This window comes from Vollenhovia emeryi, unplaced genomic scaffold, assembly GCF_000949405.1.
Source record: "Vollenhovia emeryi isolate VEMERY1.0 unplaced genomic scaffold, V.emery_V1.0 DF939122.1, whole genome shotgun sequence".
NCBI classification, from domain to species: domain Eukaryota; kingdom Metazoa; phylum Arthropoda; class Insecta; order Hymenoptera; family Formicidae; genus Vollenhovia; species Vollenhovia emeryi.
The window spans coordinates 2,193,335-2,219,254 of NW_011967244.1; the positions used below are offsets into that span (position 1 = coordinate 2,193,335).

Sequence of the window (25,920 nt, forward strand, 5' to 3'; positions counted from 1 at the left end):
AGCGCGTTGCAGACGGGCGCGAAATGTGGCGCGGTCTACTACCTGCTGGCTGTCCTACTTTACCACTATTCTGAAGTTTGCGAGAGGTTTCAGGTAATAGATTCGACAGAAAGAGTGAGAACAAGTGTCCATATGCAAATGGCCTCATTGTTTCCGCGTTCGACTTTGGTCACGAAGTAGGTACCAAACGAAAGGTCCCGTCAAGCTGATTACAGATATGTTAGTCTCAGAGTGTACCTATTTAACGTTGCAGAGATACCGGGCTTCAAAGATGTCATTAGTATCAACCATTGGGAAACCTTTAGTCGACTCCAACTCAGATCCATCAAGCAGTGCATCCACTTGGCCAAGAGCCTTTCGTACCTGTTGTAGATCATTTTGGTAAAGCGATTCAGTACCATTCTGATCATGTCAGTGGCAGAAGAAATGTCTTTTTGTTCGGAAAAGTATAGGTTTTTTGGAATTTTTGAAGCCCGATATCTCTGGAAGGTTAAATAAGCACATTCCGAGACTGACATATCTGCGAGACCTTTCGTTTGGTACCTACTTTGTGACCAAAATCGAATGCGAAAAAAATGGGGCCGATCTTGTTCTCACTCTTTGTTCGGAAATGGTTTTACGCCGCGGATTAATTCTAACCAACGTAAGATAATCGTCTACGTGTGTAAGAGATTATTGTTTTAACGTTTTCAGGAATTGATAAGGAAAACGATATTGTTTCAAATTGACTCGAAGCAAGAGAGCTTGGTTAACGCCAGCGCGAGATGCTACGTTCTTCTGTCCAAAGCGACGGAACGCTCGTTTAAACCACCGCCGTCTAAATCCGTGTACACTGTGACAACGTACAACGAAGCGTTGCTTTGTAACAACTTGCACGCCATAATGGACGAATTGTTCTCTGGATTAATAGAGCTGGAGAGTGTAGACATCTGGGACCAGTTAGAACTACCGCCTATTTCTAACAAGGACACGGTACAATACTACAACGGGCAGAGACAGAGATTCGCGAACGTCTGCATTTATCTTTCCTCGATGTTACGGTACAGATCTTAGGTCTATTAGGCCCGGTTTCACCAAACGTTGCTTAACTTTAATCTTAGCTCAGTTCGGGTTTGTCTCTAGAGTAACAGTTGGAGAGAGACAAGGAACGAATTAAGCTAAGCTTAGAGTTAAGCGACGTTGGTGAAACCAGACTTTAATCTTGCATCTATTGAATGATATTATCAACATACCTTATTTAAAGTCTCGAAGTATAGGTTTAATTTGAAATTGCAGGGGATACGAGGCGAGAAATTCTGTTCTACCTCACGACATTCTAGGAGTTTTATGTCGAGGGTTGGCTGTGACGCCGTTAAATCTAAAAGACAAGTCTTCCTTTAAAGAACAGATGCTGTACGTTATCTTGCCAAAGTTGCACATCAGCTTGCTCACGGTTTTGGACGCATTTATTAATGGGTACAAATTTTGATAAGACCTACATTTATCGAATGATCAGGGACAGGCATGTTTTGTAATGTAAATGCACGTTTCAGATTTGCTCAGGAACTAGTACCATACGGGGAAACCGTATTGCAGTTGTTCCAACAAACGTTACAGTGGACAGATGCCATCTCCGAAAAGCAAATGACATTTAGCGATAGTAAACCTTTTAGAAATGTTAGAATATGCGCTTACAAATGTCTCTGTTCGTGGCTAATTAATACGAGTTCACTGTCAGGAATAGAAACAATTGCAAATGAGTGTGTTACATATATATTGAAGGATGTAACGCCAGAACGAGATTGTATATTATTATCCGTAAGTTTCGGTTAACTGTCACATAATTGTACACTTTGTGATTATAAAATTCTAAATTGCTGGCTTTATTACCATTGCAATTATAATTTTTATGAAAAGGGATTGTAAACTTTCTCTAAATTTCAAATAAGCTATCTATTAGAAATTATCGAATAGAGAATTTTTCTGTTTTAGATGCAACAAAAGACGCAGCACTTGTCTAAACGGACAGTAAAACGTTTCAAGCATAGTCAGTATGAAAATAGCACAATTTTGAATAATGGGGAGGGCTCACCTAAAAGTGGAGAGAAGAAACTAGATGCAGATTTGTGCAAAGAGGCTCTTACCGCTTTGCAGAATATACTTTTCAGCGGCAGTGTCCTGCTGAAACAGACATTTTACAAGGTAAATTTATCTAGATTGTTTCCTTTGCTATGGCGATGCATTTCCATGATTTTTCTGAATATTTCTTTTAGAACGTACAGAATACCGTGATACCTTTGTTGTACAATCTCTATCTGAGCTCGGCTGAACAGAATTTCTATAAAAATCACAACGTATGCCGCTTGGAACTATTTAGAGTATTAAAAGCTTTGCAAATGAATCCGCACGTAGCATCGGCATTTCCTGTACAATACTGTCTAGAAATATCGCACATGGCAGCTCACGATGTTGATTTAAATATTGTTCGAGAGGCAAAACTCGCGTCAGCCGAGTTGGAAAAAATTATACATCCTGTTGGACCCACGTTACAGTTGCCGCGGCAGCAGTAAGTGTTTTAAATCTTTCAATCCACCAAGTTTATATAACTATACGTGCAAGAATTTATACACGTAAGACTGTTAACAGTTTTATTTGCCTGTGTTAAATAAATTTATAGAAATACACATTGATTTCTAGGGAACCTGATGATGAACTTGTTTCTGAAAATGAAGTAGAAGAAATTACTACTGCTAGTAGGTCAGATAAAAGAAGTAGGGCTGAAGGAGAGCTTTCTGAAGACGCAGGTTCAATACCATTTGTACATAAACGGTTAAAAATTACTGCGACACAATGTGAAGTAGCCCAGAATGGAAACGGTATAGAATTAACTGAAGAGGATAACAGCATGAATGGATCTTGGGCGAATGGTACGTCACACAAGGAGATTGAGGAAGGGGAGACTACGTTACAAGAACAAGACAAGACGCGAGACAAGGAGCAAAGTCAGCTGGATATTGATATACCTCCAAAGGTTACTACTGCAAATGAGGAATGTGAATTAACTGCATCCCTTAATATTGATACAGAAAAACAACACGAGAAACCTGAAGACCTCGTGTCATGCAAAAAAGATAAAAAGATAGAAGAAAGTCCTAAAATCAGTGAAGAAAAATCGCAAGATGCAAATGTATGGGAACCGATAGACGAAGACTTATTAAACACTGAGTTATTAGACTCTATAAATTTGTTTCACAATGAGGTAAAATCGACCGATTAGATACTTTTATATATTATCTTTGCAATAAAAGAACAACACATATATGTATAAAGCAAACGTGTTGTGAATGATAACTTATCCGACGAATGGTATCTGCGGTACAGGTATCTTCGGTAATAATTTGTCATTCGTTTTCTGTTGCGCCGTATCTGTTTTCTTCGGTTCCTCGGTACTTCGATCTGTCGATTTGCCCGCGATGTCGTGGCTCCCGGCTTTGGGAATGAACTCGTTGAACGTGTTGATAGGCTTCTGAATTACAGATATCGTTCCTTTGGCACCTTGTTCTATTAACTGCAGAGGCACTTTGTACAAACTGCACATTGGTGACTGTAATCGTTCCGGTACAACCGTCCACAATCCCATTTCGCAGTATCTGAAATTAATGCAGTAACAGTTTACTGATGCGAACAGTTGACCGAGAATGTTGAACATAAAGTTATCGCGAACATTACCTAAAATTATTCATGTTCTTCGGAGACGTCGTGATACTGACGAAGGAATTTGCGTTGTCTGAGAAACTTGGAATTATGTCTGGCATCCAAGTGCTGTCGTTGGTTCGTACATTCGTAGCGCCGAGCATGCCGTTTCTCGCGAAATTTGCTATCATATCTGTAAAAATGTCGGTCACTCGCTTGTCCGCCTCGTCCGACTCCTCGTCCTCGCTCACTTTTTCGCCAGTAATCGTGTTTCGACCAAAGATGAATCCCAAATCGTCGCCATGATTCAAATTACCTGCAAACGAGTTTGTTAATTATATCAACGTTATGTAAGAAGATTACAACATAATGTACTTTAGCGATTATTATAAATTGTACCATCCGACGATCTGGCGTCGGCGATTGGCAGTCCGGCGAGAAAGTCTTTGCCGTAGTTTCGTTTTCCCTTGTGGTCGAAAGTGTACAGAAACGTCTTCGCCCTTTTAGACCAGTGGTCGACGGTGAGAAACGCGGGAGCGTTGTAGAGCGAATCGCCCAGAGCCTCCGCAACCTTCTGAATGGTATTCGGTGCGCCGCCACCTTGGAACATGTCGAGGTAGCCACGGAAGGCTTGCGGGACGAGCCGCGATCCATTCTTCAGATTTGGAATGGTTCCTTGCAGGTACGGTATGAAGTCGCTGGTCAAATAATCCGGGACCGTGCTCAACTTCTTTTGCACCTCGTTTTTGTATTGACCGAGAATGGCGCCTCCTGCCTCGTCCTTCATGACTCCCGTTAACAGCGGTATAGACGGGAAACTGCCGAGCTTCAGAGAATCCTCCGGCGACGTGATCATGAAGTTCGGAAGCGACCTTGAGGACGATCGACAGTGAGCGTGATTTAAGAAGAACTCGACTTGGTAAATATCACGATACATTTGCATTACCTCCCGTCGTTGGAGCCTTCCGCGACAGGACCGGGCCCGAGCAGGTCGGCCAAGCCGGAGACGAAACCTCGGACAGTCGCGCGGACGGTCTCCAGCTCGGAATCGGTGCCGATCAGTTTCTCGACCGGCAATTCTCGCAGGCAGTCCACCATCTTTCGCGTGTCGTCCGTGGGGCAGCCGTTTCTCTGGGCCACGTGTCTGGCGGTCTCCGAAGGGTCCCTGTCCAGAGCGAAGTGTGACAAAACTGTGCCGGACATCGCGATCAAACCACTGAAGCTATCTGCGGAAACAGAATGATCCATCAACGACGAGGGAGGAGGGTGCATTCGTTCGGTAGATCATGCCGTCGGAATTACTTTCGCCGAACTTGGACAACGACAGCATCATAGCGGAAGCTGCGCCGGTGCCGTGACCGAAGGCGATTATCTTGTTCGGGTCACCGCCGAAGAAATATATGTAATCCCTCACCCAGTCGACCGCCAGCACCATGTCGAGCATACCGTTGTTTCCCGGCATCTCGTGGGTACCGGTGCTCAAGAATCCTGAAACAAAGAGACCCGACGAGGTGATTTTGTTCCCTCGCTACTATTCCTCGGCGCGTTCTTAATTACCCAATGTCCCTAATCTGTACTGGATGGACACGACGACCAGCTTCTTCTTGATCAGATGTCTCATTTCGTATTGGCACGCCGCGCCTCTTCGAAAACCACCCCCGTGGATCCATACCAGTACGGGATAACCGCCGCTGGAGTCCGGGAGCGACGGGGTGAAGACGTTGAGAAAAAGGCAGTCTTCGCTACCGACGATCTTGCCGGTTTCATTCGGGCTGGGCTGAGGACAGGGAGGTCCCCACGTCGTGGCGTTGTACTCTCCTTCGAGATGTACGGGCGTAGCTCGCTGAAAATTTATTTTTCTTATTAAATAAGGATACTAATTTCGACGATAGACTATTATCTTCTTACGAAGCGCGAAGAAAGTCAAAGCCAATGATGGCTGGTACTTGTACTGGTAGTGATTGTTAAAAAATTGCTTAACGTTAGTTTGTACATTCGGTATGAGAGTCCCTAGAAGAATAATATACAGTAAATATTTAAAAGGTATAGAATTTTGTTCAGCTAACATTACAATGAATGATTAATTATCTATGTTTGGTCGACGTGCCAAGCTATATAATTAATTAATATTTGCCAAATAGTGTATAAAATTTGTCGCAACAAGTCTCCTAGTTTTTTCGACGTTTCCTGTTACTTTTCGAACAGGACTGATAACATGTATTGGGCTCGTTATACCAAGCCAAATTGTGACAGGATACACCGAGAGGTAAAATAATAATCTGCTTGTGCCTGATCGTGCGCGTTATCGCGATTAATAATAGTGTAAAAAAGTATATATATAAAAAAAAACTTTTGTTCCTACATGGAAGACTGCTATTATTACTCGCGATTGCCCGTTAAAGTGGCGCGCACGTTTACTCCACGGGTCATCGAATTTAATTATCGCATATATTGTCATGCTTTTTTAGTACCACAGTTCACGTAACGGTTTAAATGAGTCGTAAACGTAGACACGTGTATTACTTGCAAGTATCGTACTAAAAATCTTTATCTACGAGTATAAGTTGTATCGCTTGATAATCGTAATTGGTATCTTCACAAATTCTCAAATCTGTATTAAGTCCTTAATTCAAATTCTTATACTTATATGTAATTAAATACCGATAAAATTGTTTAAAATTAAACTATATCTGTAGATAAAAGGGTGGCGGAGAGTTCTAATTGTGCCAAATATGCCGCGATTTTGTTATCACGTTGAATGTATATAAGTTCATTTTACATCTACATATAGAGGGAAGTCCCCTATTATGCGGTCAACTTCTAATACGAGATAGCAGGGTTTTTGCTAAATTAATAGGCATCGTCTATATTGGTTTCATCGTTAATTTATTGCCCTTGGAGTGAAATCTGTTTAGTGGCAAATTCATTGTTACATCGTGTAATCATTGTGAATAAAGATTTGTGATTAAATTTTGACGTTGAAAATATCTGCTATCTCATAATAGAGGACTTTACTTACAGGTATATCCGAGGTCTATATACTTGTGGTTTTACCTGAAATCTAGCTCGGCCGGTTGGCGGCTGCCCAAATCTGATTCCGCGGTAAACGTAGAATCCCTTGTCAGGATCGCGGATGCCGACGATGCGTGCTTCACGATCGTTTTTATTCACAAAAACCACCGGGTCGTCCACGGGAGGCTGCGCTGCCGGGGCCCCGCCGACGATTCTCTTCCGTCTGATCACATCTTGCGCATCTATCAACGAGCAAAGTAAAATAACGATAACGAGCGAGACGACGCGTCCGTCCATGTCGAATACGCGCGTTGAAATAAAAGAATTGTCGCCGGGCGAGATTTGGTGCGAACGAGTTGGAGGGGACGCACGTCGCTCCTTAGCACGGAATCGCTGTAAAACTTCGTAGTTGTCGCTTCGCAATTTTTCACATTCAAGTTGAATATTTATTATAGAGGGAAAGAGCGTTTCACCACAGTTTCGACATGTAAAATGTCAAATCTTGCTGGTGGAATTTTCTTTTGAAGGAAAAGCAATTGTATTGAGATTTTGCAACAAGACTTTGTAATATAACGATTATTATATAGCACAATTATATAGTTTAAGATATAATTAAGTTTAGTATTAAATCTTTGCGCTCAGAACATTACTTTCCAGGTGTTAACTTGGAGAATTATTTGCATTTAATTGACGCATTGATTTACTTCCCAGAGAACATACATGTCTAAAAGACATATCTTTAAGACGTCTATTAGACGTCTTTCACTGGGTTGTTTCTTTAATTTGTTAAAATCAGAATACAGAAATGTATGTAAAATGTAAATTAAAGCCAGCGGCACACGATACTATTTTTCCTGGATCGGGATTTAGCCTTAAGTCACCTGATCTAGAACTCTGCGTCCTGATTGGCTCCCGTCAGCAATCCAGTAGGAAAAACTGTATCGCGTACCGTTGGCTTTAATCAGTACGGAAATTCTGTAACTTACTATCGAGACTTTTCGGTATCGTTAACTGGCAACAACCCATGAAAAACTGTGAAAAAACATCAGTACAAATGCTATACAGATTATTTTACTGGCTAATTGTAAGAAGTGTTTCGAAAAGTATTTGAGACGGTCCTTAAATATAAGAATTGCCTGTGAACAAGCCTTAGTGCGCACTAGTGCAAGTTGCCGAATTCGCAATAAGTTACGGAATCCGGCCCGTACAGATCGGACAGGAATGAATTTGAATCGTCCGCCATTTTAACGAGCTGACTTAGCTGACTACGCGATCAAGCGAGGCACCGTGGTATCCTCCAATCACGGTCGACTTCCGTTTTCTCTTCCCTCTGTTTGACGTCGGCTCCTCTGGTACTTGTACAGGTTCTCGCTGGCGCGGATTATCCGCGTTGATCTACCGCGCTCGAGACGAATCCGTCGAAGAAAACTCGCAATTACGTGTTCGTCGTCTTCCGTACGTAAGATGCGCTCGATATTTTCGCTAGTCGGCGAAACGACGGATTCGCACCTCGAGCGGCGTCGTCGAGGTTATGATGCGCCAGCCGAAATGCACATGTAGTGTCGGCGAGGTGCATGATACCCGTGATCTCTTCTTTCCAGGTCTCGAGCCATGGGTCGAGTGATTCGTGCGCAGCGTAAAGGTGCGGGATCCGTCTTTCGGTCCCACACGAAGCGGAGAAAGGGAGCGCCGAAGCTGCGGTCTCTGGACTTCTCCGAGAGGCATGGTTTCATCAAGGGTGTCGTGAAGGTTTGCATTCTGTTTTCCATTTTGCTCTTTATTCTGCTTGGCTCGATATTTTAAGTAGCGCAAACCTAGAATTCGGAGAAGCATTTAGGTCCGGTTGCACCGTCACATAATTTTAACTTTAGCTCAAATCACTCTGTATGTGTCTAGGTTGCGCCCGAAAACATCACCCGAGTGTCCCCGTGTATCATTTTATCCTTGTTTAACCCTTAGTTTGCATATTTCACCAGAATCACATAGCTTGCACACTGGGAATAAGACGTGGCACCACAAGTACAATTTGCGTCCTATAAGGGGCTTAAATTTGAGCTGAACTAGGCTGGGGCGTTTAGTACCCCATGGTGCCGGCTAAGGGTTAACCGAGGCTATTTGGAAATAAATATCCATTGAAATGAAGAGATCGATTTTTCACTTTGCACATCGACTGACATACGTCTGATCATACAACAGCCCAGAGAGAGACTGAAAATAATAAGATAAAGTAATGCCTAGTGGGCATTGGGCATTGGTGTACAAGATTTTGGTCAGCGGTTTCCCCTTCGGGATTAACATTCAAAGAGGAACAAGAGGCTTGTTTTCTATTGCTGCACTGGTGAACTAGTGCAGTAAGCTAGAATGAGAAAAAATATACTTGTTCTACTTTAACTTATTGCACTAGTTCACCAGTGCAGCAACAGAAAACAAGCCTAAGGATAAAATGGTACCCTAGGGTACTTGGGTGCTGTTTGCGAACGCAGCTCGATCCACAATGTGTTCTTCGCGTCTAGAAACATTTTATTTTATGGCCAATAAACACGTTTAAAAAATTTGTGCGTGTTGATAAACTGTATATTATACATTGCACAATCGTGCATTGTCGACAAATTTTTTAAGCATATCGATTTGCCTATATAAAATAGGAATGTTTCTCGTTGCAAACACTTAAAGCCTAATCTACAACGTGCTCTCTGCGTCTAGAAACATTCGATTTTGTAGCCAATAAATATGTTTAAAAAATTTGTGCAAGATGATAAGTTGTGTATTATACATTGCATAATCGTACATTGACAAATTTTTTAAGCGTTTTGATTTGTTTATATAAAATATAATGTTTCTAGATGCAGAAAGCACATTGTCGATTAAGCTTAAGGGACACGATTGGGAAGAGACGACGAATGAGTTAAGCTAAAGTTAAAGTCAAGCGAGTTGTTGCAACTCGGGCCTCAGGGAAACCTTCTAAGGCCCGCTTTCACAAACGTTCCTTAGTTTTAATTCATTCTAAGGGGACAGTTAGAAAGAGATAAAGGATAAATTTACCAGAGTTAGGCTTGTTGCTTTGTTTGCTCCTAAATTCTTCAGCTTGGATTCATGATGATACCAAACATACCTACGTCTGATTGATTAGATGACGTTAAATAGAGGCTCTTTCTGAGGATATTTTTTTTCACGTTGCAAAAATGCTTCTAATCAGTTTAATAGATTTTGAGAGTTGTTTCTTTTTCTTTTCAGGACATCATCCACGATCCTGGTCGCGGCGCGCCGTTGGCGGTGGTGCATTTCCGGGATCCTTACAAGTTCAAAACGCGTAAGGAATTGTTTATCGCGCCGGAGGGAATGTACACCGGCCAGTTCCTGTATTGCGGCAAGAAAGGTGCGTCTAGCGAAGATTTCTAGATGAGCAACATTGGACGAGATAATAAAATAATGTTAAACTTATGAGAGTTTCATCAATTGCGTGTTAACTTTTCTCACTCACAGAACGTAACGTTTTCAATTCCAGCCAATCTCCAGATAGGAAACGTGATGCCGGTCGGCATGATGCCGGAAGGTACAATCGTGTGCAATCTGGAAGAGAAGACTGGCGACCGTGGTCGATTGGCCAGAGCCTCTGGCAATTATGCGACAGTAATTACGCATAATCCCGATACAAAAAAATCTAGGGTCAAGTTACCTTCTGGCGCCAAGAAGGTTATTCCATCGAACAACAGAGCGATGGTCGGGATCGTCGCTGGTGGCGGGCGTATTGACAAGCCCATACTTAAGGCCGGTAGGGCTTACCATAAGTATAAGGCCAAGAGGAATTGCTGGCCTAAGGTATGCCTTCTAGATTTTCGCACCGTTGCTGTACAGCGATGGACAGAATGGCAATTTTTGATGAGCCTAGGAATGCACATTTAGACGCAGGTTTGCGTTTCAAAACATTTTCCGTGAGGAAACGGGTAAAATATTCCCTGGAGAAGATTTTGAAACGTAACCCCGGATCTAAATGCACATTCCTAGATTCATTAAAGAAAAAGTGTCGCGAGCATTCTGTCCATCGCTGTACGACCCAGTGAATGAATGAAATTTTCCCGATGATGGTAACACAAAGACATTTGAAACCCGAAGAATTTTCGTGTGGAAATTTTTTCAACTGAGCGAAACTTAAAGCTTTCGCGCCGAGCGTGTGACGCTTCCCTGCCGTATATTTACGAGACGCTCTAAACCTTTTCCAGGTTCGTGGTGTCGCCATGAATCCTGTGGAGCATCCTCACGGTGGTGGTAACCATCAACACATCGGTAAGGCGTCCACCGTCAAGCGTGGCACCAGCGCTGGTCGTAAGATCGGTCTCATTGCTGCTCGTCGTACTGGAAGAATTAGAGGAGGCAAGACCGACACGAAGAAGGACGATTAGATTAAACGCTGATGTTTGGCGACACGTTGTACAATAAAGGAAAAAGTTTACAAGACATTTGTTTTATACTCTAGCAAGATTCCATTCTCGGGCAACTGCAGCTAAACTGAAGTTGGAACGAATTGGGGAAACAAACCGATCTTCCCTGCACCACGTGGCACAATCTCTCGTTCGGAACGTAACGGGATCTCGTTTTGTTGTGGCTCATCCGAGTGGGAAAGTTTGCACAGGTATTTTAGTGCGGCCGTCGTATATATCAAGTCCTTTCACCCTTCGCGGGAGCATAGGACCTCTACAAAGGTTTTCCAGCGCGTTCTATTAGCCGCTAAACACTTGATTTGGTTCCAACTTTTCTTGTTGTCTTCTGCCTCCTTCAATACCGTTCTCCTCCATGTCATTTTTGGTCGTCCTCTACTCCTGGTCCCCTGAGTATCCCATTCCAGGGAGTGTCGATTGACGTTCCCCACTGGTTTCCGTAGGGTGTGTCCGATCCACTTCCGTTTGCGTCTTTTGATTTCCTCGCGGATTTCACGTGCGCTTGTACGTGACCAAAGGTCCTTGTTGGAGATTCTGTCGGGCCAAAAGACCTTCAGTATTCTGCGTAGGCGTCGGTTCACAAAAACTTGCGACGTGTGTGTTATCCCAGCCGTTGTTTTCCAGGTCTCACAATCGTAGGGCAGAACTGACTTCACGTTTCAATTGAAGATCCTCAATTTGGTGTTTGTAGACTACTGAGCGGAAGACCAGACATTAGTACGGCCGTCATACCAAAGCATAATTTTGTACCATTTTACTTCGATTTTTAATCGCCTTCTTATGTTAGAAATTACGCCCACAAATGGTCTTGATGCGGCGAGATTCGTTCGGATGAACAACAAGCAGGATCATCCTTGGGTGTAGAAAGGGTACGGAGAAAATTATAATTTCCGCGTAAAAAAAAAGGATGCGATTTTATCGAGGGCGCTCGACAGCTCGAGCATCGTTACCGACCGCGGTATCTTCGATCGGTCGTACCGTGCAATAATTAAAAATACACCAAAGCATTTCTAACGTAAATTTTCGAGTTCTCGCGCTTCTTTTCTAACGTTGCCCATATATGGCGGATCGTGAAGGGGGGGGGGCGTTCACCCCATCCGGACTCGCGGCGTCCCGTCGCCCCTGACGTCCGGCGGAAGTCGGGCCGCCGCCATTTTGGCAGTTCGGGCTCTCGGCCATTTTTGTTGCGTCAACGTCGAGTGCGGCCAGGGGCCTCCGCTTTCCTAGCAGTCACGCCAGTTGCCTCCGGGATTCGTCCGTATCGTGTTGAGCGAGAGACTTGATCGGCGCGCAGCCGTTTCTCCGTTGAACTGAGAGGGTCGGGCGAGAGAATACGTGAGGATTTAGCGAGGCTAGATCGCCTGGCTAGGCGTAACTATTAATCAGTCCGCGAGACGACGAACAAAGAGAGCGTAGGAGACAGAGAGACAGAGATAGCGCGTTGGGACGCGTCGGGAAATTTTTTCGCGTGTGTGTGCAAGGGAGAGAGAGAGAGAGAGAGAGAGCGAAAGAGCGAGAGAAAGAGAGAGAGAGAAAGAAGAAGACGAGCTAAAAGGGCTTCAAGCGACAGAGCTGCGAAACCTACGCACCGAGGCGGAGTAATATGAGTAATGCAGCCAACCAGAATGGATCAGGTCTAGAGCAGCAGGTAAGAAAGGAAGAAAAGGGCCGGAGAGAAAGGTCCGAGGAGGCATTGTTCTCTTCGGGGAAGCGTCCCCCCCCCCTCCCACCCTCCTCGCGTCACCCGCGCTCTCGACGCAATCCGCATGGGATTTTCCCCATGGGGAAACTCCGACGCGGACGCTGGGGAACGCGCCAGGGGGAATTTCCTTTATCCGATCGAAGAGTGGAGAAAGAGAGAGAGGGAGCATCATGGGCCGTCGTCACTCGTCGGCCAGCTCGTGACGTACGCTACGTATAATGGCGGCAAGCGATTCCGGGAACGGCATGCCTCGTGTCGCGACGCGCTCGTGCTCTCTCTCTTTCTCCCCCCCCCCCTCCTTCTCTCGCTTCCTTCGAATCGCGCTTATTCCCGAGATAGGATTGCGCGCGGCAGGGAGAGGCAGATGGGCGGAAGGGGCGAGGGGCGCGGGTCCGCGCACAAGACAAGTCGGATTTTCGCGGAGCCCGATCGAGATGACTCATCGTCGGATCCGATAATGACTTTATCCGGACGCCACGCGGTTGCGACTCGCGGCACGGTCTAACCTGAACCTTTTCTGTCCCCGCAGCTAGCTGGTCTGGACTTGCAGGCCTCCCGCCAACCAAGTGGGGGCCGCTACGTTCCACCGCATCTTCGTCATAAAGCTGCGAGTGAGTATAGGAACTTGCTAAAATTGCCGATTTGTATGCTGAATTAGGTTGCGTTAAAAACGGTCGCCTGTGACGAATCCCAAATGTATCGAGTGGTACATGGTGATACGTTGACACGTCGGGGCTGATAAGCGTATACTGGCCAGCAGACTGTCTCTCGATCTTAGCTTGTAGAGTTAAATTGCTTTAGCGAGGTAGAAGAGGTAGTAACTGGTATAAAAGAAAGTGCCCAATTGTTCCGGTTCGACAGGTAACCCACCCTCGGATTTAAATTACGCTTCCAACCCAAGATCGTTTGGCGACAGAGACAGAGGGGGAGATCGCGATCATGACCGAGAGAGGGACCTTGATCGGGACCATGATCGGGACAGGGGCAGAGGTGGCGGCTATCGAGACTCGCGGAGTCCTCGCGACGTCGACTTCACGAACTTCGGGAGCTTCGGGCGCAACAGGCGCAGCCAGGAGAATGGACGGGACTTTAGATTCCCCAACGAGCGCGAGCGACCAGTTAGCGGCAACGATCGCTGGCAGGAGCCCATTAGAAATGATCGCTGGCAAGACAACAGAAATGACAGAATGGGCGGTGGAAGATGGGGCGATGACAGAGGCGGCAGGGGCGGCCGAGGCGAAGTCGACTGGACGATCCCCACTGCCAGAGACGAGCGATTGGAGTTGGAGCTGTTTGGCACTGGCAATACTGGGATCAATTTTAGCAAATACGAGGATATCCCAGTTGAGGCTACCGGAGAGAACATACCACCACACATCTCATCTGTGAGTGCGACACGTATATTTGATTTCATATTGATGCGTCTCTTAATTTTTCCGCACGCGCACTCGCTCTCTAATCCCCTTGCTTTCTAATTTCTTGTTTTCAGTTTGACGAGGTTAAGCTGACAGAGATAATAAAGAATAGCATCATCTTGACAGGATACGATAAGCCTACACCGGTACAGAAATACGCGATACCGATCATCATCGAACGCCGTGACGTGATGGCCTGCGCTCAAACCGGCTCCGGTAAAACAGCGGCCTTCCTAGTGCCAATACTGAATCAGATTTACGAGAGCGGGCCGCGACCGCCACCACCGCAAGCGAACTCCTCCGGCAGACGTAAGCAGTATCCGCTGGGTCTGGTGTTGGCGCCCACGAGAGAACTCGCCACGCAGATATACGACGAGGCGCGGAAATTCGCGTACCGATCGCGTATGCGTCCCGCGGTCGTATACGGCGGTTCCAACATAGTAGATCAGATGCGCGAGTTAGATCGCGGCTGTCATCTACTTGTGGCTACGCCCGGGCGTCTGGTGGACATGTTGGGGCGCGGTAAAATCGGCTTGCACAATTGCCGGTACGTTCGCGTCGGGAATCGACTCGGGACCAACCGCGATTCTAACCGTGTTACTTATTACTTTATATTTGTGTTTTAGATTCTTGGTACTGGACGAGGCGGATCGCATGTTGGATATGGGTTTTGAGCCACAGATCAGACGCATCGTCCAGGAGGATAACATGCCGCCGACTGGAGAGAGACAGACTCTCATGTTCTCTGCTACTTTCCCGAAAGAGATTCAAATGTTAGCCCGAGATTTCCTCAGCAACTACATCTTCTTGGCGGTTGGCCGTGTAGGCTCGACTTCCGAGAATATCACGCAGAAGATTGTATGGGTGGAGGAACATGACAAACGTTCATACCTACTTGATTTACTGCAGGCTAGCAACTTTTCAGATCCTAGTAAGTTGCAGTGCCGAGTTGAACTCGAATTAACATCGAGTTTTCGACTAAAAATTTTCTTTCAACTGGCAATGTACCTAAAAAGATACGATGTAAAAGATGTTAACGCTTGTGTCACGCAGCTGCGGAATCGCTCACCCTAGTGTTCGTGGAGACTAAAAAGGGTGCCGACATGCTCGAAGAATACTTGGCCACAATGGGATACCCGGTTACTAGTATTCACGGTGACAGGACTCAGCGCGAACGAGAGGAAGCGCTACGTCGCTTCCGCGCGGGCAAAGCACCGATTCTAGTCGCTACCGCGGTGGCGGCACGTGGTCTCGACATACCACATGTTAAACATGTCATTAATTTTGATTTACCCGGCGACGTTGAGGAATATGTTCATCGTATCGGTCGTACCGGTCGTATGGGCAATTTAGGTTTGTTTCACTTTGAAATTGTCGCTGGCGATCGTTCGACGATAAGCAGAAATTTTACGCCGCGTCTCGTTTCTTTACTCAGGTCTGGCTACATCGTTCTTCAACCATAAGAATCATAACTTGGTACGCGATTTGGTGTCTCTGCTTATCGAAGCCAATCAGGAACTTCCACCTTGGCTGGATGACATGTATACCGACGCGAGATACGGCGGTGGTGGATCTCGGCGACCAGGCGGCGGCGGCGGCGGTGGTGGTGGTGGCGGCGGTGGCGGCGGCGGTGGAGGCACCAAGGGCCGCTTCAGTGGCGGCGGCTTTGGTGCGAGAGATTATCGTCAACAACCTAGTTCTGGATCTGGTCGTAGCAATGGACCGTCTAGACCTGGTTACGGAGGTAATTGAAATGATTGACAAGATATTAATTAAACCGATGGTGTAAACAGTACAGTGTTTTTTGTATTTTCTTCACACACGCTAGTTTACACGTTTGTCTTATTACAGGCGGTTATTCAGGTTACGGAGGTAACTATAATTCGTCGTACAATAATTCCACTAATAATGGCAACAGCGGCCCTGACTGGTGGGGAGCATGGGACAAGTAGACGATTATTTCCATCTCTATTTCTACTTCTATCATCATTATTATTATTATTATTACTCTACACGCAAATTCAATTATATGTAAGGAAGCCACGACATTATTATGTCTGAACGCTACACGCACGTGTTTTGCGCGCGTATACATGTACACACATGCGCAGAGTACAGACAGTTTCACGTATAATACGTATTCACGTTTTCGCTCGACTGCCTGTGCACTCCGAGTTTTGTTTTTGATGAGAAGCAGAAAAAGAATGCTTATGTTTAAATTCCACTTTATTACTTTGTTCGCGAGCGACATTGACAAATCCTGCGTGCAATTTAGTATTCGCGCCGGTGGATCGCCGGATGTTCTTTCAAATGTGAATGATCTCACCATAAAAAGTGCGAAAATCGTAAATAGGATTTGTTCGACACTTATTAGAGATCCATCCAACATTTTATTGCCGTGCGTGCTGAGGTACACAAGTAGTATAACCACTAACAAATCAAATCGATAAAATCGTTAATCCCATTCGGAGGGAATAATGATGTAACACATAGTAGCTAAAGAAACTTAGTAAAATTTTTTAGAACTCCTGTCGAGATTATGGGGGCTCATCGTAACTTTATTACATATTTACTTTTTTTTTTTCATAGGAGGTAAACGGTGGGCGTATCTTCGGTAATTATAGCGTAGTATAAACGTTTGGCACAGGTGTCAAAAACATTTTAAATGTACAAGTATTTTATTGCCTTTGCTACGTTAATGGCCAGTAAAAGTCTTGCAATTTCGTTCAAATGGATGGCACAATTCTTTATTTGCACGTGCACGTTTATCGATACGCCTGAGATACGCCAAACTACCGTCGCCATAGAGTACATGATGATTCCTTATTAATTTTTTTTCCTTAATTTGCTGTAGTTCAGCGACGAATGGTACTTTGTTGTTTTGCCGTCCCCAAAGAGACGATATTGCGCCGGCAATATCATATGGTTTACTTGAATAAGCCACGTGAATTTTTCGGGGATCGACGGTTTTGATATTGAGAAAGAAAATGGCAACACAGGCTACGTCTTAGGATACCTTTAGAAATCTCACGTTTTCATTATAGCCTGATATATGCATCGATAATTTAGAAATTTTCACACGATCTACAGCCGGCAGTTATTTTCATAAGTTAATCTCATATAACTTTGGTTGTTACAGTGAGACCTCGATATGTACGACGGTTGCGTAATGTTCATGAGGAAAGTTTCCGTCGTAAGATATTTTTGTCGAAAGGATCTTCAATCTTTTTGTTTTGTCAGTCGAACTGTATCTGCCGTCTCGGCACTGTCTCTCTTCTGCGTTGTAAACGTTCGCAGTAAACCTTAGATGAGGAAATCTTTATAGATATTGCCTATAAGAAATATGGAGGTTTCACTGTACAAACGCGGCTAGAATATGCTTTAGTGGAAAGAGCAGGTATATATAAATGTTTTATGTACCTGAGCTTGAGTAGTTCTACAGACGGAACTGCGTTGATCCCACGTAGAAGCGTGCTTCTCGAATAGCATTTCTAAACGTAACGGAGACGTTGCCCTGCGAAATTGGTATGGCGCTTTATAAAAAAAGAAAATCTTAGTCTGCAGTACCGAATGCGAATGTGTGAGTGCTCATATGGAGGATAAATTATATTGGGACAGATTAAAAATACGGTTGCAGTTACAGAGGGGTATTAAAAACACACATAAAAAAAACAAACTAAGAGCAGAGGGAGAGATGCTTTTGCATTGACATAGCGGGCTCTATCCTCATTAAGGAAAAAAACGGGGAGGGGGGGGGGGATAGAAAGCCAACATAAGCCTCTTGAGGGAGACACGGGGTGCACTCATGTTATTTTCTAGCTGTATTTATCAGTATGATAACGCGCGTTATATATATAAATACATAACACTAAAATAATTGAAAAACGACTGTGATATCGAACGATCTTGTGACATTCAATTTCCACGCGAATTGATGAACGAACAATTAACGGGATAAATACAATAAATGTGTATTAATTAATCGGTATTGAATGTCGGGAAGGTAACTAGCTCAGTTGTTTTTTGAGCTGAGAACAAGAATATTAAGTCGTTAACAGTTAACACACACAGAAGACAACGTGGCTGTTGTCCGATCGGGGAGGGCTGAACGCTAGGCTCTTGCGGTTCCCGGGGGACCTTTCTAGGGCATTGTTTCTGCTTAAAGTAACGCGCATTAACGATATATAGGTGACGCGAGCTCGCGAGTCATTTGCCGGTTCAACGACGGGATGGTGTTTGGTAGGGCTTTGTAGGATGTTGAATATCGTTTTGTGCTGAAAAAGGAAAAAAAAATGGAAGCAAAATCGTCGGGTTCTTGTCTCTATCTAATCTACTACGTGAGGGGAAAAAGTACAAATTCGATTTGCGTCACAACCGACAGGATTTTTAGACATGTCATACTTATACCTGTTATATTACTAGATTTAATAGTGCAATTCGCGTGCGTGAATCGTATGCCGTGTGACCGTGGACCAAGGTGTGAATGGCCCCCTTCTTCACGAGGGGGAGAGGGGGGGGGATCGATTAATTATTTCATCTAGAGCATTCGTGGGGTTGGGCTGGCGTTTAAACGAGGATGAAATATCGTTTGGCTTCCGTTGGGTGTGAGTGTTAACAAATTTTTAATACGATTCGTCATCGAGGCTATACATTATGTCAGCTCTCGGAGGCCCTGCCGAGAACGTTGAAACTTGCGGAGAGTCCTTTCGCGAACGCGGCGGTACTAACTTCCCGCTCGCTGCGGCGACAGGTCCGTTTAACTTCTGTCGCCGTAAACGCGGACCCGTGCCGGCTTCCTGCACACGCGTATCATTTCGTAAGGAAGACTCGCGTCGGTTCCGAGACTGATGTTACACACGCAGGCTTCTCTTGCGTCTCCTTTCCTATTTTATTTTCTGTTATTTTATAAAAAGTGACGAAGGAATAGTTTATCAGTTGGAGTTCCGATTCCACACGGGAGAATTGATTTGCGAACAAAGAGGCAGATTGCGTATAATGGATCAAATTTAACGATGCAATTTTATCGTTTAACTCTTGGATGCGTGGGAGCATGGGGCTTTGAGACCTTTTCCTTATTTAAAGGATTTGAAACTTATCCCGCCGAGGGACCGCACATCCAAGGGTTGAAAAGCTCAACCGTACTGCGATGCGTTAGGCATTGATCGTCGATCGCGTGTTACGCGTTTTAATCAGTCCTATGCATTTCGAAGCGACACGTTTTGTTTCCAACTTACGCATGGTGGGCAGAGAGCAATATTTCGGGCGGCGATTGTGTAACTAGCGCGCCGCGCTTCCACGACGTGTGTCGTTGCCCCTTGGTTTTATTTTCCCTTCAACGGTGATAGCGTCCACGATCGGTGCGCCGATCGTCGATTAGCAGAGAGTAACTTTCCGCTTTGTATGTATCTTCTCGTAAATCCGTGACACGTAATGTCGAACCTGATTTATCGTCAAACGTTCCTGCAAGATAGTCAAAGCGTCCACCGTGTAGTAAACCGACATAAATGTGTAAATTAAACGTACGGTACTATGATTTTTTTTTTAATAGCGTATTAGCATACTTAGGAGAAGTAGAGAACGATATAACTGCGATTATTATTTATTGATCGACTTAGTATTTATTTTCTTACGTTTCGGAAGGTAAACAGTAAATGTGTCTTCTGTACTGTACACGTTCTTTTCGTCTCATGTTTGGTCCTCTGAAGTATATCGGACGAGCAGCCTTAGGGGGAGGGGAAAAAACACTTTACGGATTAATTTAAAGAGTATAGTGCGAGGAAAGAAGCAAGGGGAGAGGGTTGGGGTGGGAGAAGCGGGAACGAGAGAGGCATTAAAAGAGGGAAGAGGGGAAAAATAAAAGAAAGGAGATAAAAAAGCGGCGTTGAGACTGTGACTGCAATCATTATCGAGGGGGAATTCCGCAGAGGAACACATTGCACATTGCATATGAAATGTAAAACGCGAATGCCGCGCGTGCGACACACATACTACGCTGAGCGAGAGGAAAGGGGGAGGAGGGCCGGTGAACGCCGGCGAGTCGCGGCGAAAATTGTTCACGTGCGAGTAGTCTTGTATTTTTTATTATTTTACATTAAGCGCGCGTGTCGATCGGGCGATTTCCGACGACGCTTGTCGAGAGGAGAGATTGGCGCGCGTTTACTCCCCTGCGTTCTCCACCCTCCGCGATCCCCGTCGGGGACCAGAGCGCGGACTCTCGCGGAGGGTGAGAGAGTGAGACAGAGAGAGAGAGAGAGAGAGAGAAAAAGAATCGCGCGTCCGTTCCTCCGGAGGAGCGCCAGCGAGAGGTGGGATGGCAAAAGAAACGTCTTCTAACTTGTTCCGAGCGTTTTTTCGATTTGGTATCGAGGACGCGTGTCGTGCGCATGTAACCATGGATTGGGCAATGCGAAAGAGGACGCAAAAAAGAAGAGAGAGAGAGAGAGAGAGGAAAATTTCAATTCGCTGCGTGCGGTCGAAAAGGGGTTGCGACCCTGGCGGAGGAGGCGACATGCGTGCGACATGACGCGTCGCGCGACACTCCTCACGCGTTATTTAACTTGTAACCGTAATGATACTGCTATTCACTTCACTCGCATGTCCGTGCGGGAGGGGTGTCTTTGAACGGAACGGTTAACGTACCATTCTGTCGGTCTCTTATTTAATAATTTGCACATTTACACGCGCTAATGTAGAGGCGAAACCGAATATGCGAACAAAGATAACCGAAAATGTTCCGATGAACTGTTACACGGCTATACACAGGGCTGTTGAGCAGTCGGGGCAAAATTGAGGGAGTGATTCTGCGTGATAAAATAAGGAGCAAGTGTGACGAAATTGCGGCGGAGGCTTCGTTTCTTTAGTTATAAATGTTTCGACTCTTCGCGAATTGTCAGACACTTGTAATTGAGAGACGAAGGCCTCCACCGTGATTTTGTTGCACTTGATTTTCGTCTCATTTCATATCGTGTAGAATCATCCCTTAAATTTTGTCCCACCTGTTGCCTAACACCCTGTATATGTATATGTATATTATATTATATTATATTGCATACTGTATGCATATACATGTACATTGAACGAATTGGAATAATTGGATAAAAGGAGAGTGTCTCTAAGACGGGATAGGGAGAAGAGAAATTGATGAAGGAGGAAGAATGAAGGGGTTCATCAGCATGCGTCGTATATTTATTCTTCATTAGCAATAAATCTCCCTGCGCGCGTTTCTCTTTTCTTTTTCTTCCTCCGTTTCTTCGATTCCTCTTTCCTTCACTTTCTCAGCGTTCTAGACGCTCTTCCGTACACGTACTTCTTGCGTGTGTAGGCATATATAAACGTATGCTCGTGAAGAATTGATGTAGAGTGTCAATATTGTTACAAAATACCTCATACGGGACGATCACATATTAATTCGATGTTCTTTCATTCGGTGAATTTTCCGTTTATTTATAGTATTATGCGAAGAGAAGGAAGAGAGAGTGACAGGAGACTTCTACAAAAATAAATATAATAAAGATTACAAAAGGATCAAGGCGTGTGGTTCTTTTCCACCCTCTTTTTTACCTGCTCCGATTTTTGCGTCTCGAGGAAGGTAGTTAATCCTCTGCGATCGTTCTATGCGGCCAACCTTCGCGCCAGATGCTGGAAGTCGTGTATGCGACTTGTAATTACGAATCTAATTGTAAGTTTGATTATTCCTTAGCAAGAATTTGCATTGCGTCGAATCTTTAGTTAATCTTTAATCTTGCACTGGAAGTTTTAACTTTTCCTAATTAATTTTCAGAACATTGAAGTTACAGTAGTTGTTTGGACAGTCTTTACAAATATACATATATTAATGTAGAGAAAACTCCCTTGTGAGAGATAGGCTCCTAATATGAGATAGAGGAGTTTCTGCTAAATTAATAGGCATCATCTGTTGGTTTCACCATGAATTTATTATCATTGGAATGAAATCTGTTAGTGGAAAATTCATTGGTAGAACGTGTAATCCTTGCAAAAAATTATTTGTGATTGAATTTGGGTGTTGTAAACCTGCTATCTTATATTAGAAACATATCTCATAATAGAGAACTTTTCTCTATTAATCTATATTCTTTTAAAAATGAGATATGCATTTTATTTTAAAGTTCCGATTAATTAATTTGAAGAGTAAGTAGCTTATCGAGTAACACTTCGTGGAGAGTATTTTCACTTGTTTTTTTTTTACAGAGAAAAAGAATTGGATCATAAGCGACAAATTGTATCGATGGAAATTGTTACAAGCTTTCTTACAAATTGAATGAATCGATGATTAATTTCAAGATTAGATTAGAGACGTAACGTGACAGCGTTCCACTAATCGGACTAAATCAGTGAACAGCATGATATCATTGAAATTAAGTTTAGAAGCCTAACAAAAAATCTATTCACTCGAATTACTAATTGTAAGTATAAAATGATACAAGTCGCCAATCTGTATAGTAAACTTACACGAGAGGAGGGACGGCTGCATCATTTAAATTAAACTCGAATTCGCTTTTTCAATGTTACACCGCCCTGCCTGTCCTCGCAGTAAAATTGTAGACGACATTCGTTTCTCCCGCGCAACGGGTTATCTGGTCCTGGCTTCGCCCCGGGTGGGGGAGACACGATTCGCGGTCCCGCCAATCGGATAGGACCACGATCGCAATGGCGGCGTGGCTGGAAGGTTTTGTGTTATCGGATGGTTAGATGTCGATCTGGCGGTGCCGAGCGCATTAGTCTCCTTGTTTACAGCACAGCACGTTTCACGCGGTGGAACTGACTTTTTCCCTGCCCCAGTCATGTACGGTTTCCTGATAGTGGCACTGCTGGATTTAACCCTCGACGGTACGTGCGCCCCTAACCTTCTCACCCTTTAAAAAAAGAGAAACGATAAACTAATGCCCGTCCGTGCCGACGGGGACGACTGATAACAGCTGGGTTTCTTCTCCTCAGCGGTCGGAAGTGTCTCGCAGTCGGAGATCGCCAAACATCTGGAGTACGGCAGGGAGTTCCTCGTAAAGGGCCAGCTGCAGGATGCGCTGTCGCACTACCACGCAGCCGTCGGTAGGTTGAGCCCGGTCTTTTAAATGTTCGGCGACAGCTGACCTCGCGAGAGAACGGGAGCGCTCAAGAGCGAGTTTCTTTCAGAGGGTGACCCGAGCAATTACCTGACCTACTACAAGAGAGGCACGGTTTATTTAGCGCTGGGCAAAGCCAAGTTCGCCCTCCTCGATCTCGACAAGGTTCTGGAGCTGAAGGCGGATTTCACGCCGGCGAAACTGCAGCGCGGTAACATTTTACTCAAGCAGGCCCACTTCGACGAGGCTGAAAACGACTTTCGCGACGTGGTACGTTAAGCCCCTGTGTTTACATTGCATTTTTTTACCTGTATACAGTTTGCTCGCGAGCTCAAACGACTTACGGCCGCTGCTCTTCTCATTCCAGCTAGCGTTAGAACAAAATGAGGATGCCTTGAATGCCTTAGATAGGTTATACCCAGCTAGAGAAGATATGAAATTAGTCGATATATTTGTGTATAACGGCGATCACGTAGCAGCTGTGCAACAGATTACTCGGCTCATCGAGATCTGCCCGTGGTCCTCTTATTTGAGAGAACGCAGGGCGGAGAGCCATATCGCCCTCGGGGATCACATGAGCGCCATATCCGACATACGTTCGACTACAAAATTGTTGTCCGATAACACGGAGGGTTTCTTCAAGCTCTCGACGTTGCTCTACCGGCTCGGGGACGTTGACGAGGCATTAAAGTGAGCAATTAACCGCCAGAATCGTTGATATTTTTCTTAAGACGCAGCACTAATTTGGCACACAAATGTCTAGGGAGATTCGAGAGTGTTTGAAGCTCGATCCAGACCATAAGCAGTGTTTCCCGTTTTACAAGAAGATTAGAAAGATAAAGAAGCTGCTGCAAGACACGGAGACGGCGCTGGAGGACAAGGATTATGATGCTTGCATCGATTCGGCCCGTCGCGTGTTGACGCACGAGCAGAACGAGGTGAAGGTGCAGTTCACGGCTCACCATTACCTTTGTCGATGTTACACGGAAAGTTCTGATACGACTGAGGCGATCAAAAATTGCCAAGCGGCGTTAAATATCAGGAGAGAACCGAGTGTGTTGTGTGACAGTGCAGAGGCGTATCTCGCCGGGGAAATGTTCGACGATGGTAATTTGGACTTGTATATATTTTACAGTGTCAAAGTACGGAGCTGTCCCACTCTGTGATTGTAATACAATAAGGTTACGTTCCAAAACCTCCGAGGAAAATTTTACTCGATGGCCATTCCGAAACCTCTTTGAGCGTTTCCGATTGGTTTTGTCGAGTAAAATTTTCCTCAGAGAAACTGTTTTGGAACGTAAGCTGAATAAATAATATTGTTTTTTCCTTCCGTAGCTATTAGAGATTTCAAGGAGGCATTAGAGATAGATTCAAACTTCCAAAGAGCCAAGCAGGGATTGCAAAAGGCGCAACAACGGCAAAAGATGTCGGAGTCCCGAGACTACTACAAGATCCTGGGTGTCCCAAGAACAGCGAATAAGCGGGATATCATCAAGGCTTATCGGAAAGCGGCGCAAAAATGGCATCCCGACAATTTTCACGAGGGCGACGAGAAGAAGCGCGCGCAGAAGAAGTTCATCGACATCGCCGCCGCCAAGGAGGTCCTAACGGACGACGAGAAGAGGGCGAAATTCGATCAGGGCGAGGACCCTCTCGACCCGGAATCGGGCCGGCACCAGCAGGGTTTCAATCCCTTCCAAGAGTTCCACCACTTCCACGGGTCTCCCTTCCAGTTTAAGTTCCACTTCAATTAAACGTCGCGTCGCAAGTTTCGTCAGTGATAGAGAAATTACCATTCTCGAATCTTAACGCGCGCGCCCGTCGCTTCGTCCGCGACGGGTATCTTCGCTTCGCCCTTAGCCCGAATTTCATTTCGCTACCTCGTCTCGGTGGAGATCGCATGTGTTTAATCCGTTAGACGGACTTGGGAGATTCTGTGCACACGAATTGTGTCGACGTGTCGATGAACAGATCAGTGACCGTCCCGCGATATCGGGTAACGCAACTGTCTCGGCGCGTATCTAATATACGATGCGAAGGTAGATTTAATCGACCGCACTAGTTCGTCTACTGCAAGAAAACTTATGATACAGTACTCTCTAGTACATGCAGACTGAGCGATGAGTATAATCCATTTCGGCTCACACATAGACGTTTGTCGCATGTAATTTTATCATCGCATTCTGTACACTACTTGTAAAGTCGTGATTATTTCCCACGTATTGCGGTATTGCGGTACGGAGGGGATGTACAGTGATTATCACACTGCCACTGATTGCTTCAGCGGCTGTTCATTTTAGCTTGAGAATGTGCGACAACTAGAACAAGTCCGTGAGACGTTATGCCTTTATCGAGTACGATACGCTGAGCCGATATATTTATATCATTACTATTTACAGTATTCGTACTCGGTAATGTTCAAATGATGTGTAGAACAATGCTGTGCGCTTGTCATGTTTGCATGTGTGTGAGTCAGACCTTCATGTAAATATACTGTATTTCTGATATTTGTTTAAAAATATATTTGAATAATTTATACAGATACTTCGCAGGCATTATTAGTGTGTAAAGAAAGCGGTAACCTTTTCAATAATAAAATATCA

General features: G+C 44.8%; 5 protein-coding genes across 7 annotated transcripts in view; 4 read left to right on the plus strand and 1 right to left on the minus strand.

Moving 5' to 3' along the window:
- LOC105570100 overlaps positions 1-3,304 on the plus strand; it is a 4,052-nt gene extending 748 nt beyond the window's left edge. The window contains exons 2-8 of the mRNA XM_012027064.1: positions 3-93; positions 694-1,040; positions 1,276-1,455; positions 1,533-1,797; positions 1,972-2,181; positions 2,253-2,545; positions 2,677-3,304. Of these exons, the coding sequence (XP_011882454.1) occupies positions 3-93; positions 694-1,040; positions 1,276-1,455; positions 1,533-1,797; positions 1,972-2,181; positions 2,253-2,545; positions 2,677-3,256 (1,966 nt within the window). The 3' untranslated portion in view covers positions 3,257-3,304. The remainder of the gene's footprint in view (positions 1-2; positions 94-693; positions 1,041-1,275; positions 1,456-1,532; positions 1,798-1,971; positions 2,182-2,252; positions 2,546-2,676) is intronic.
- On the minus strand, positions 3,251-11,501 carry LOC105569941 (carboxylesterase 1E). The gene is made up of 9 exons (XM_012026817.1): positions 11,497-11,501; positions 8,765-8,771; positions 6,727-7,002; positions 5,230-5,515; positions 4,975-5,160; positions 4,619-4,898; positions 4,072-4,544; positions 3,709-3,988; positions 3,251-3,629 (listed from the first exon to the last, which is right to left on the minus strand). The coding sequence occupies exons 2-9, from the start codon at positions 8,768-8,770 to the stop codon at positions 3,332-3,334; spliced, it is 2,085 nt and encodes a 694-aa protein (XP_011882207.1). The 5' UTR covers position 8,771; positions 11,497-11,501; the 3' UTR covers positions 3,251-3,331.
- LOC105569940 (60S ribosomal protein L8) lies at positions 7,964-11,139 on the plus strand. Of its 2 annotated transcripts, none has more exons than XM_012026815.1 (5): positions 7,964-8,036; positions 8,286-8,433; positions 9,919-10,060; positions 10,190-10,503; positions 10,905-11,139. In XM_012026815.1, the coding sequence occupies exons 2-5, from the start codon at positions 8,296-8,298 to the stop codon at positions 11,082-11,084; spliced, it is 774 nt and encodes a 257-aa protein (XP_011882205.1). In that variant the 5' UTR covers positions 7,964-8,036; positions 8,286-8,295; the 3' UTR covers positions 11,085-11,139. The 2 variants fall into 2 exon arrangements, with proteins under 2 accessions (XP_011882205.1, XP_011882206.1); XM_012026816.1 differs by lacking the exon at positions 7,964-8,036 and adding an exon at positions 8,064-8,139.
- Positions 11,502-12,276: 775 nt separating the features above from the next.
- Positions 12,277-21,761, plus strand: LOC105569939 (ATP-dependent RNA helicase bel). 2 transcript variants are annotated; one of them, XM_012026814.1, is made up of 9 exons: positions 12,277-12,768; positions 13,352-13,433; positions 13,684-14,207; positions 14,312-14,784; positions 14,864-15,168; positions 15,291-15,590; positions 15,673-15,843; positions 15,874-15,981; positions 16,089-21,761. In XM_012026814.1, exons 1-9 carry the CDS (start codon positions 12,724-12,726, stop codon positions 16,187-16,189), a joined length of 2,109 nt encoding a protein of 702 aa, XP_011882204.1. In that variant the 5' UTR covers positions 12,277-12,723; the 3' UTR covers positions 16,190-21,761. The 2 variants fall into 2 exon arrangements, with proteins under 2 accessions (XP_011882204.1, XP_011882203.1); XM_012026813.1 differs by having other exon boundaries at positions 15,673-15,981.
- Positions 21,762-22,897: 1,136 nt separating this feature from the next.
- Positions 22,898-25,859, plus strand: LOC105569944 (dnaJ homolog subfamily C member 3). Its single transcript, XM_012026820.1, has 6 exons — positions 22,898-23,084; positions 23,193-23,303; positions 23,388-23,587; positions 23,685-24,007; positions 24,081-24,424; positions 24,653-25,859. The coding sequence occupies exons 1-6, from the start codon at positions 23,039-23,041 to the stop codon at positions 25,069-25,071; spliced, it is 1,443 nt and encodes a 480-aa protein (XP_011882210.1). The 5' UTR covers positions 22,898-23,038; the 3' UTR covers positions 25,072-25,859.
- Positions 25,860-25,920: the final 61 nt, after the last annotated feature.

What these genes read in the sequence shown, in the direction of transcription:
- LOC105569940 (XM_012026815.1), top strand. Translation starts at nt 8,296, where the DNA reads ATGGGTCGAGTGATTCGTGCGCAGCGTAAAGGTGCGGGATCCGTCTTT. An exon ending in CCTGTATTGCGGCAAGAAAG is followed by an intron (nt 10,061 to 10,189) that starts GTGCGTCTAGCG and finishes TTTCAATTCCAG; the next exon opens with CCAATCTCCAGATAGGAAAC. An exon ending in AGAGGAATTGCTGGCCTAAG is followed by an intron (nt 10,504 to 10,904) that starts GTATGCCTTCTA and finishes AACCTTTTCCAG; the next exon opens with GTTCGTGGTGTCGCCATGAA.
- LOC105569941 (XM_012026817.1), bottom strand. An exon ending in CCGGCCGAGCTAGATTTCAG is followed by an intron (nt 5,516 to 6,726) that starts GTAAAACCACAA and finishes ATAAATTTTCAG; the next exon opens with CGAGCTACGCCCGTACATCT. An exon ending in GAAGGCTCCAACGACGGGAG is followed by an intron (nt 4,545 to 4,618) that starts GTAATGCAAATG and finishes ATCGTCCTCAAG; the next exon opens with GTCGCTTCCGAACTTCATGA.
- LOC105569939 (XM_012026813.1), top strand. Translation starts at nt 12,724, where the DNA reads ATGAGTAATGCAGCCAACCAGAATGGATCAGGTCTAGAGCAGCAG. An exon ending in TACCACCACACATCTCATCT is followed by an intron (nt 14,208 to 14,311) that starts GTGAGTGCGACA and finishes TCTTGTTTTCAG; the next exon opens with TTTGACGAGGTTAAGCTGAC. An exon ending in ATCGGCTTGCACAATTGCCG is followed by an intron (nt 14,785 to 14,863) that starts GTACGTTCGCGT and finishes TTTGTGTTTTAG; the next exon opens with ATTCTTGGTACTGGACGAGG.
- LOC105569944 (XM_012026820.1), top strand. Translation starts at nt 23,039, where the DNA reads ATGTACGGTTTCCTGATAGTGGCACTGCTGGATTTAACCCTCGACG. An exon ending in AAAACGACTTTCGCGACGTG is followed by an intron (nt 23,588 to 23,684) that starts GTACGTTAAGCC and finishes TTCTCATTCCAG; the next exon opens with CTAGCGTTAGAACAAAATGA. An exon ending in GACGTTGACGAGGCATTAAA is followed by an intron (nt 24,008 to 24,080) that starts GTGAGCAATTAA and finishes ACAAATGTCTAG; the next exon opens with GGAGATTCGAGAGTGTTTGA.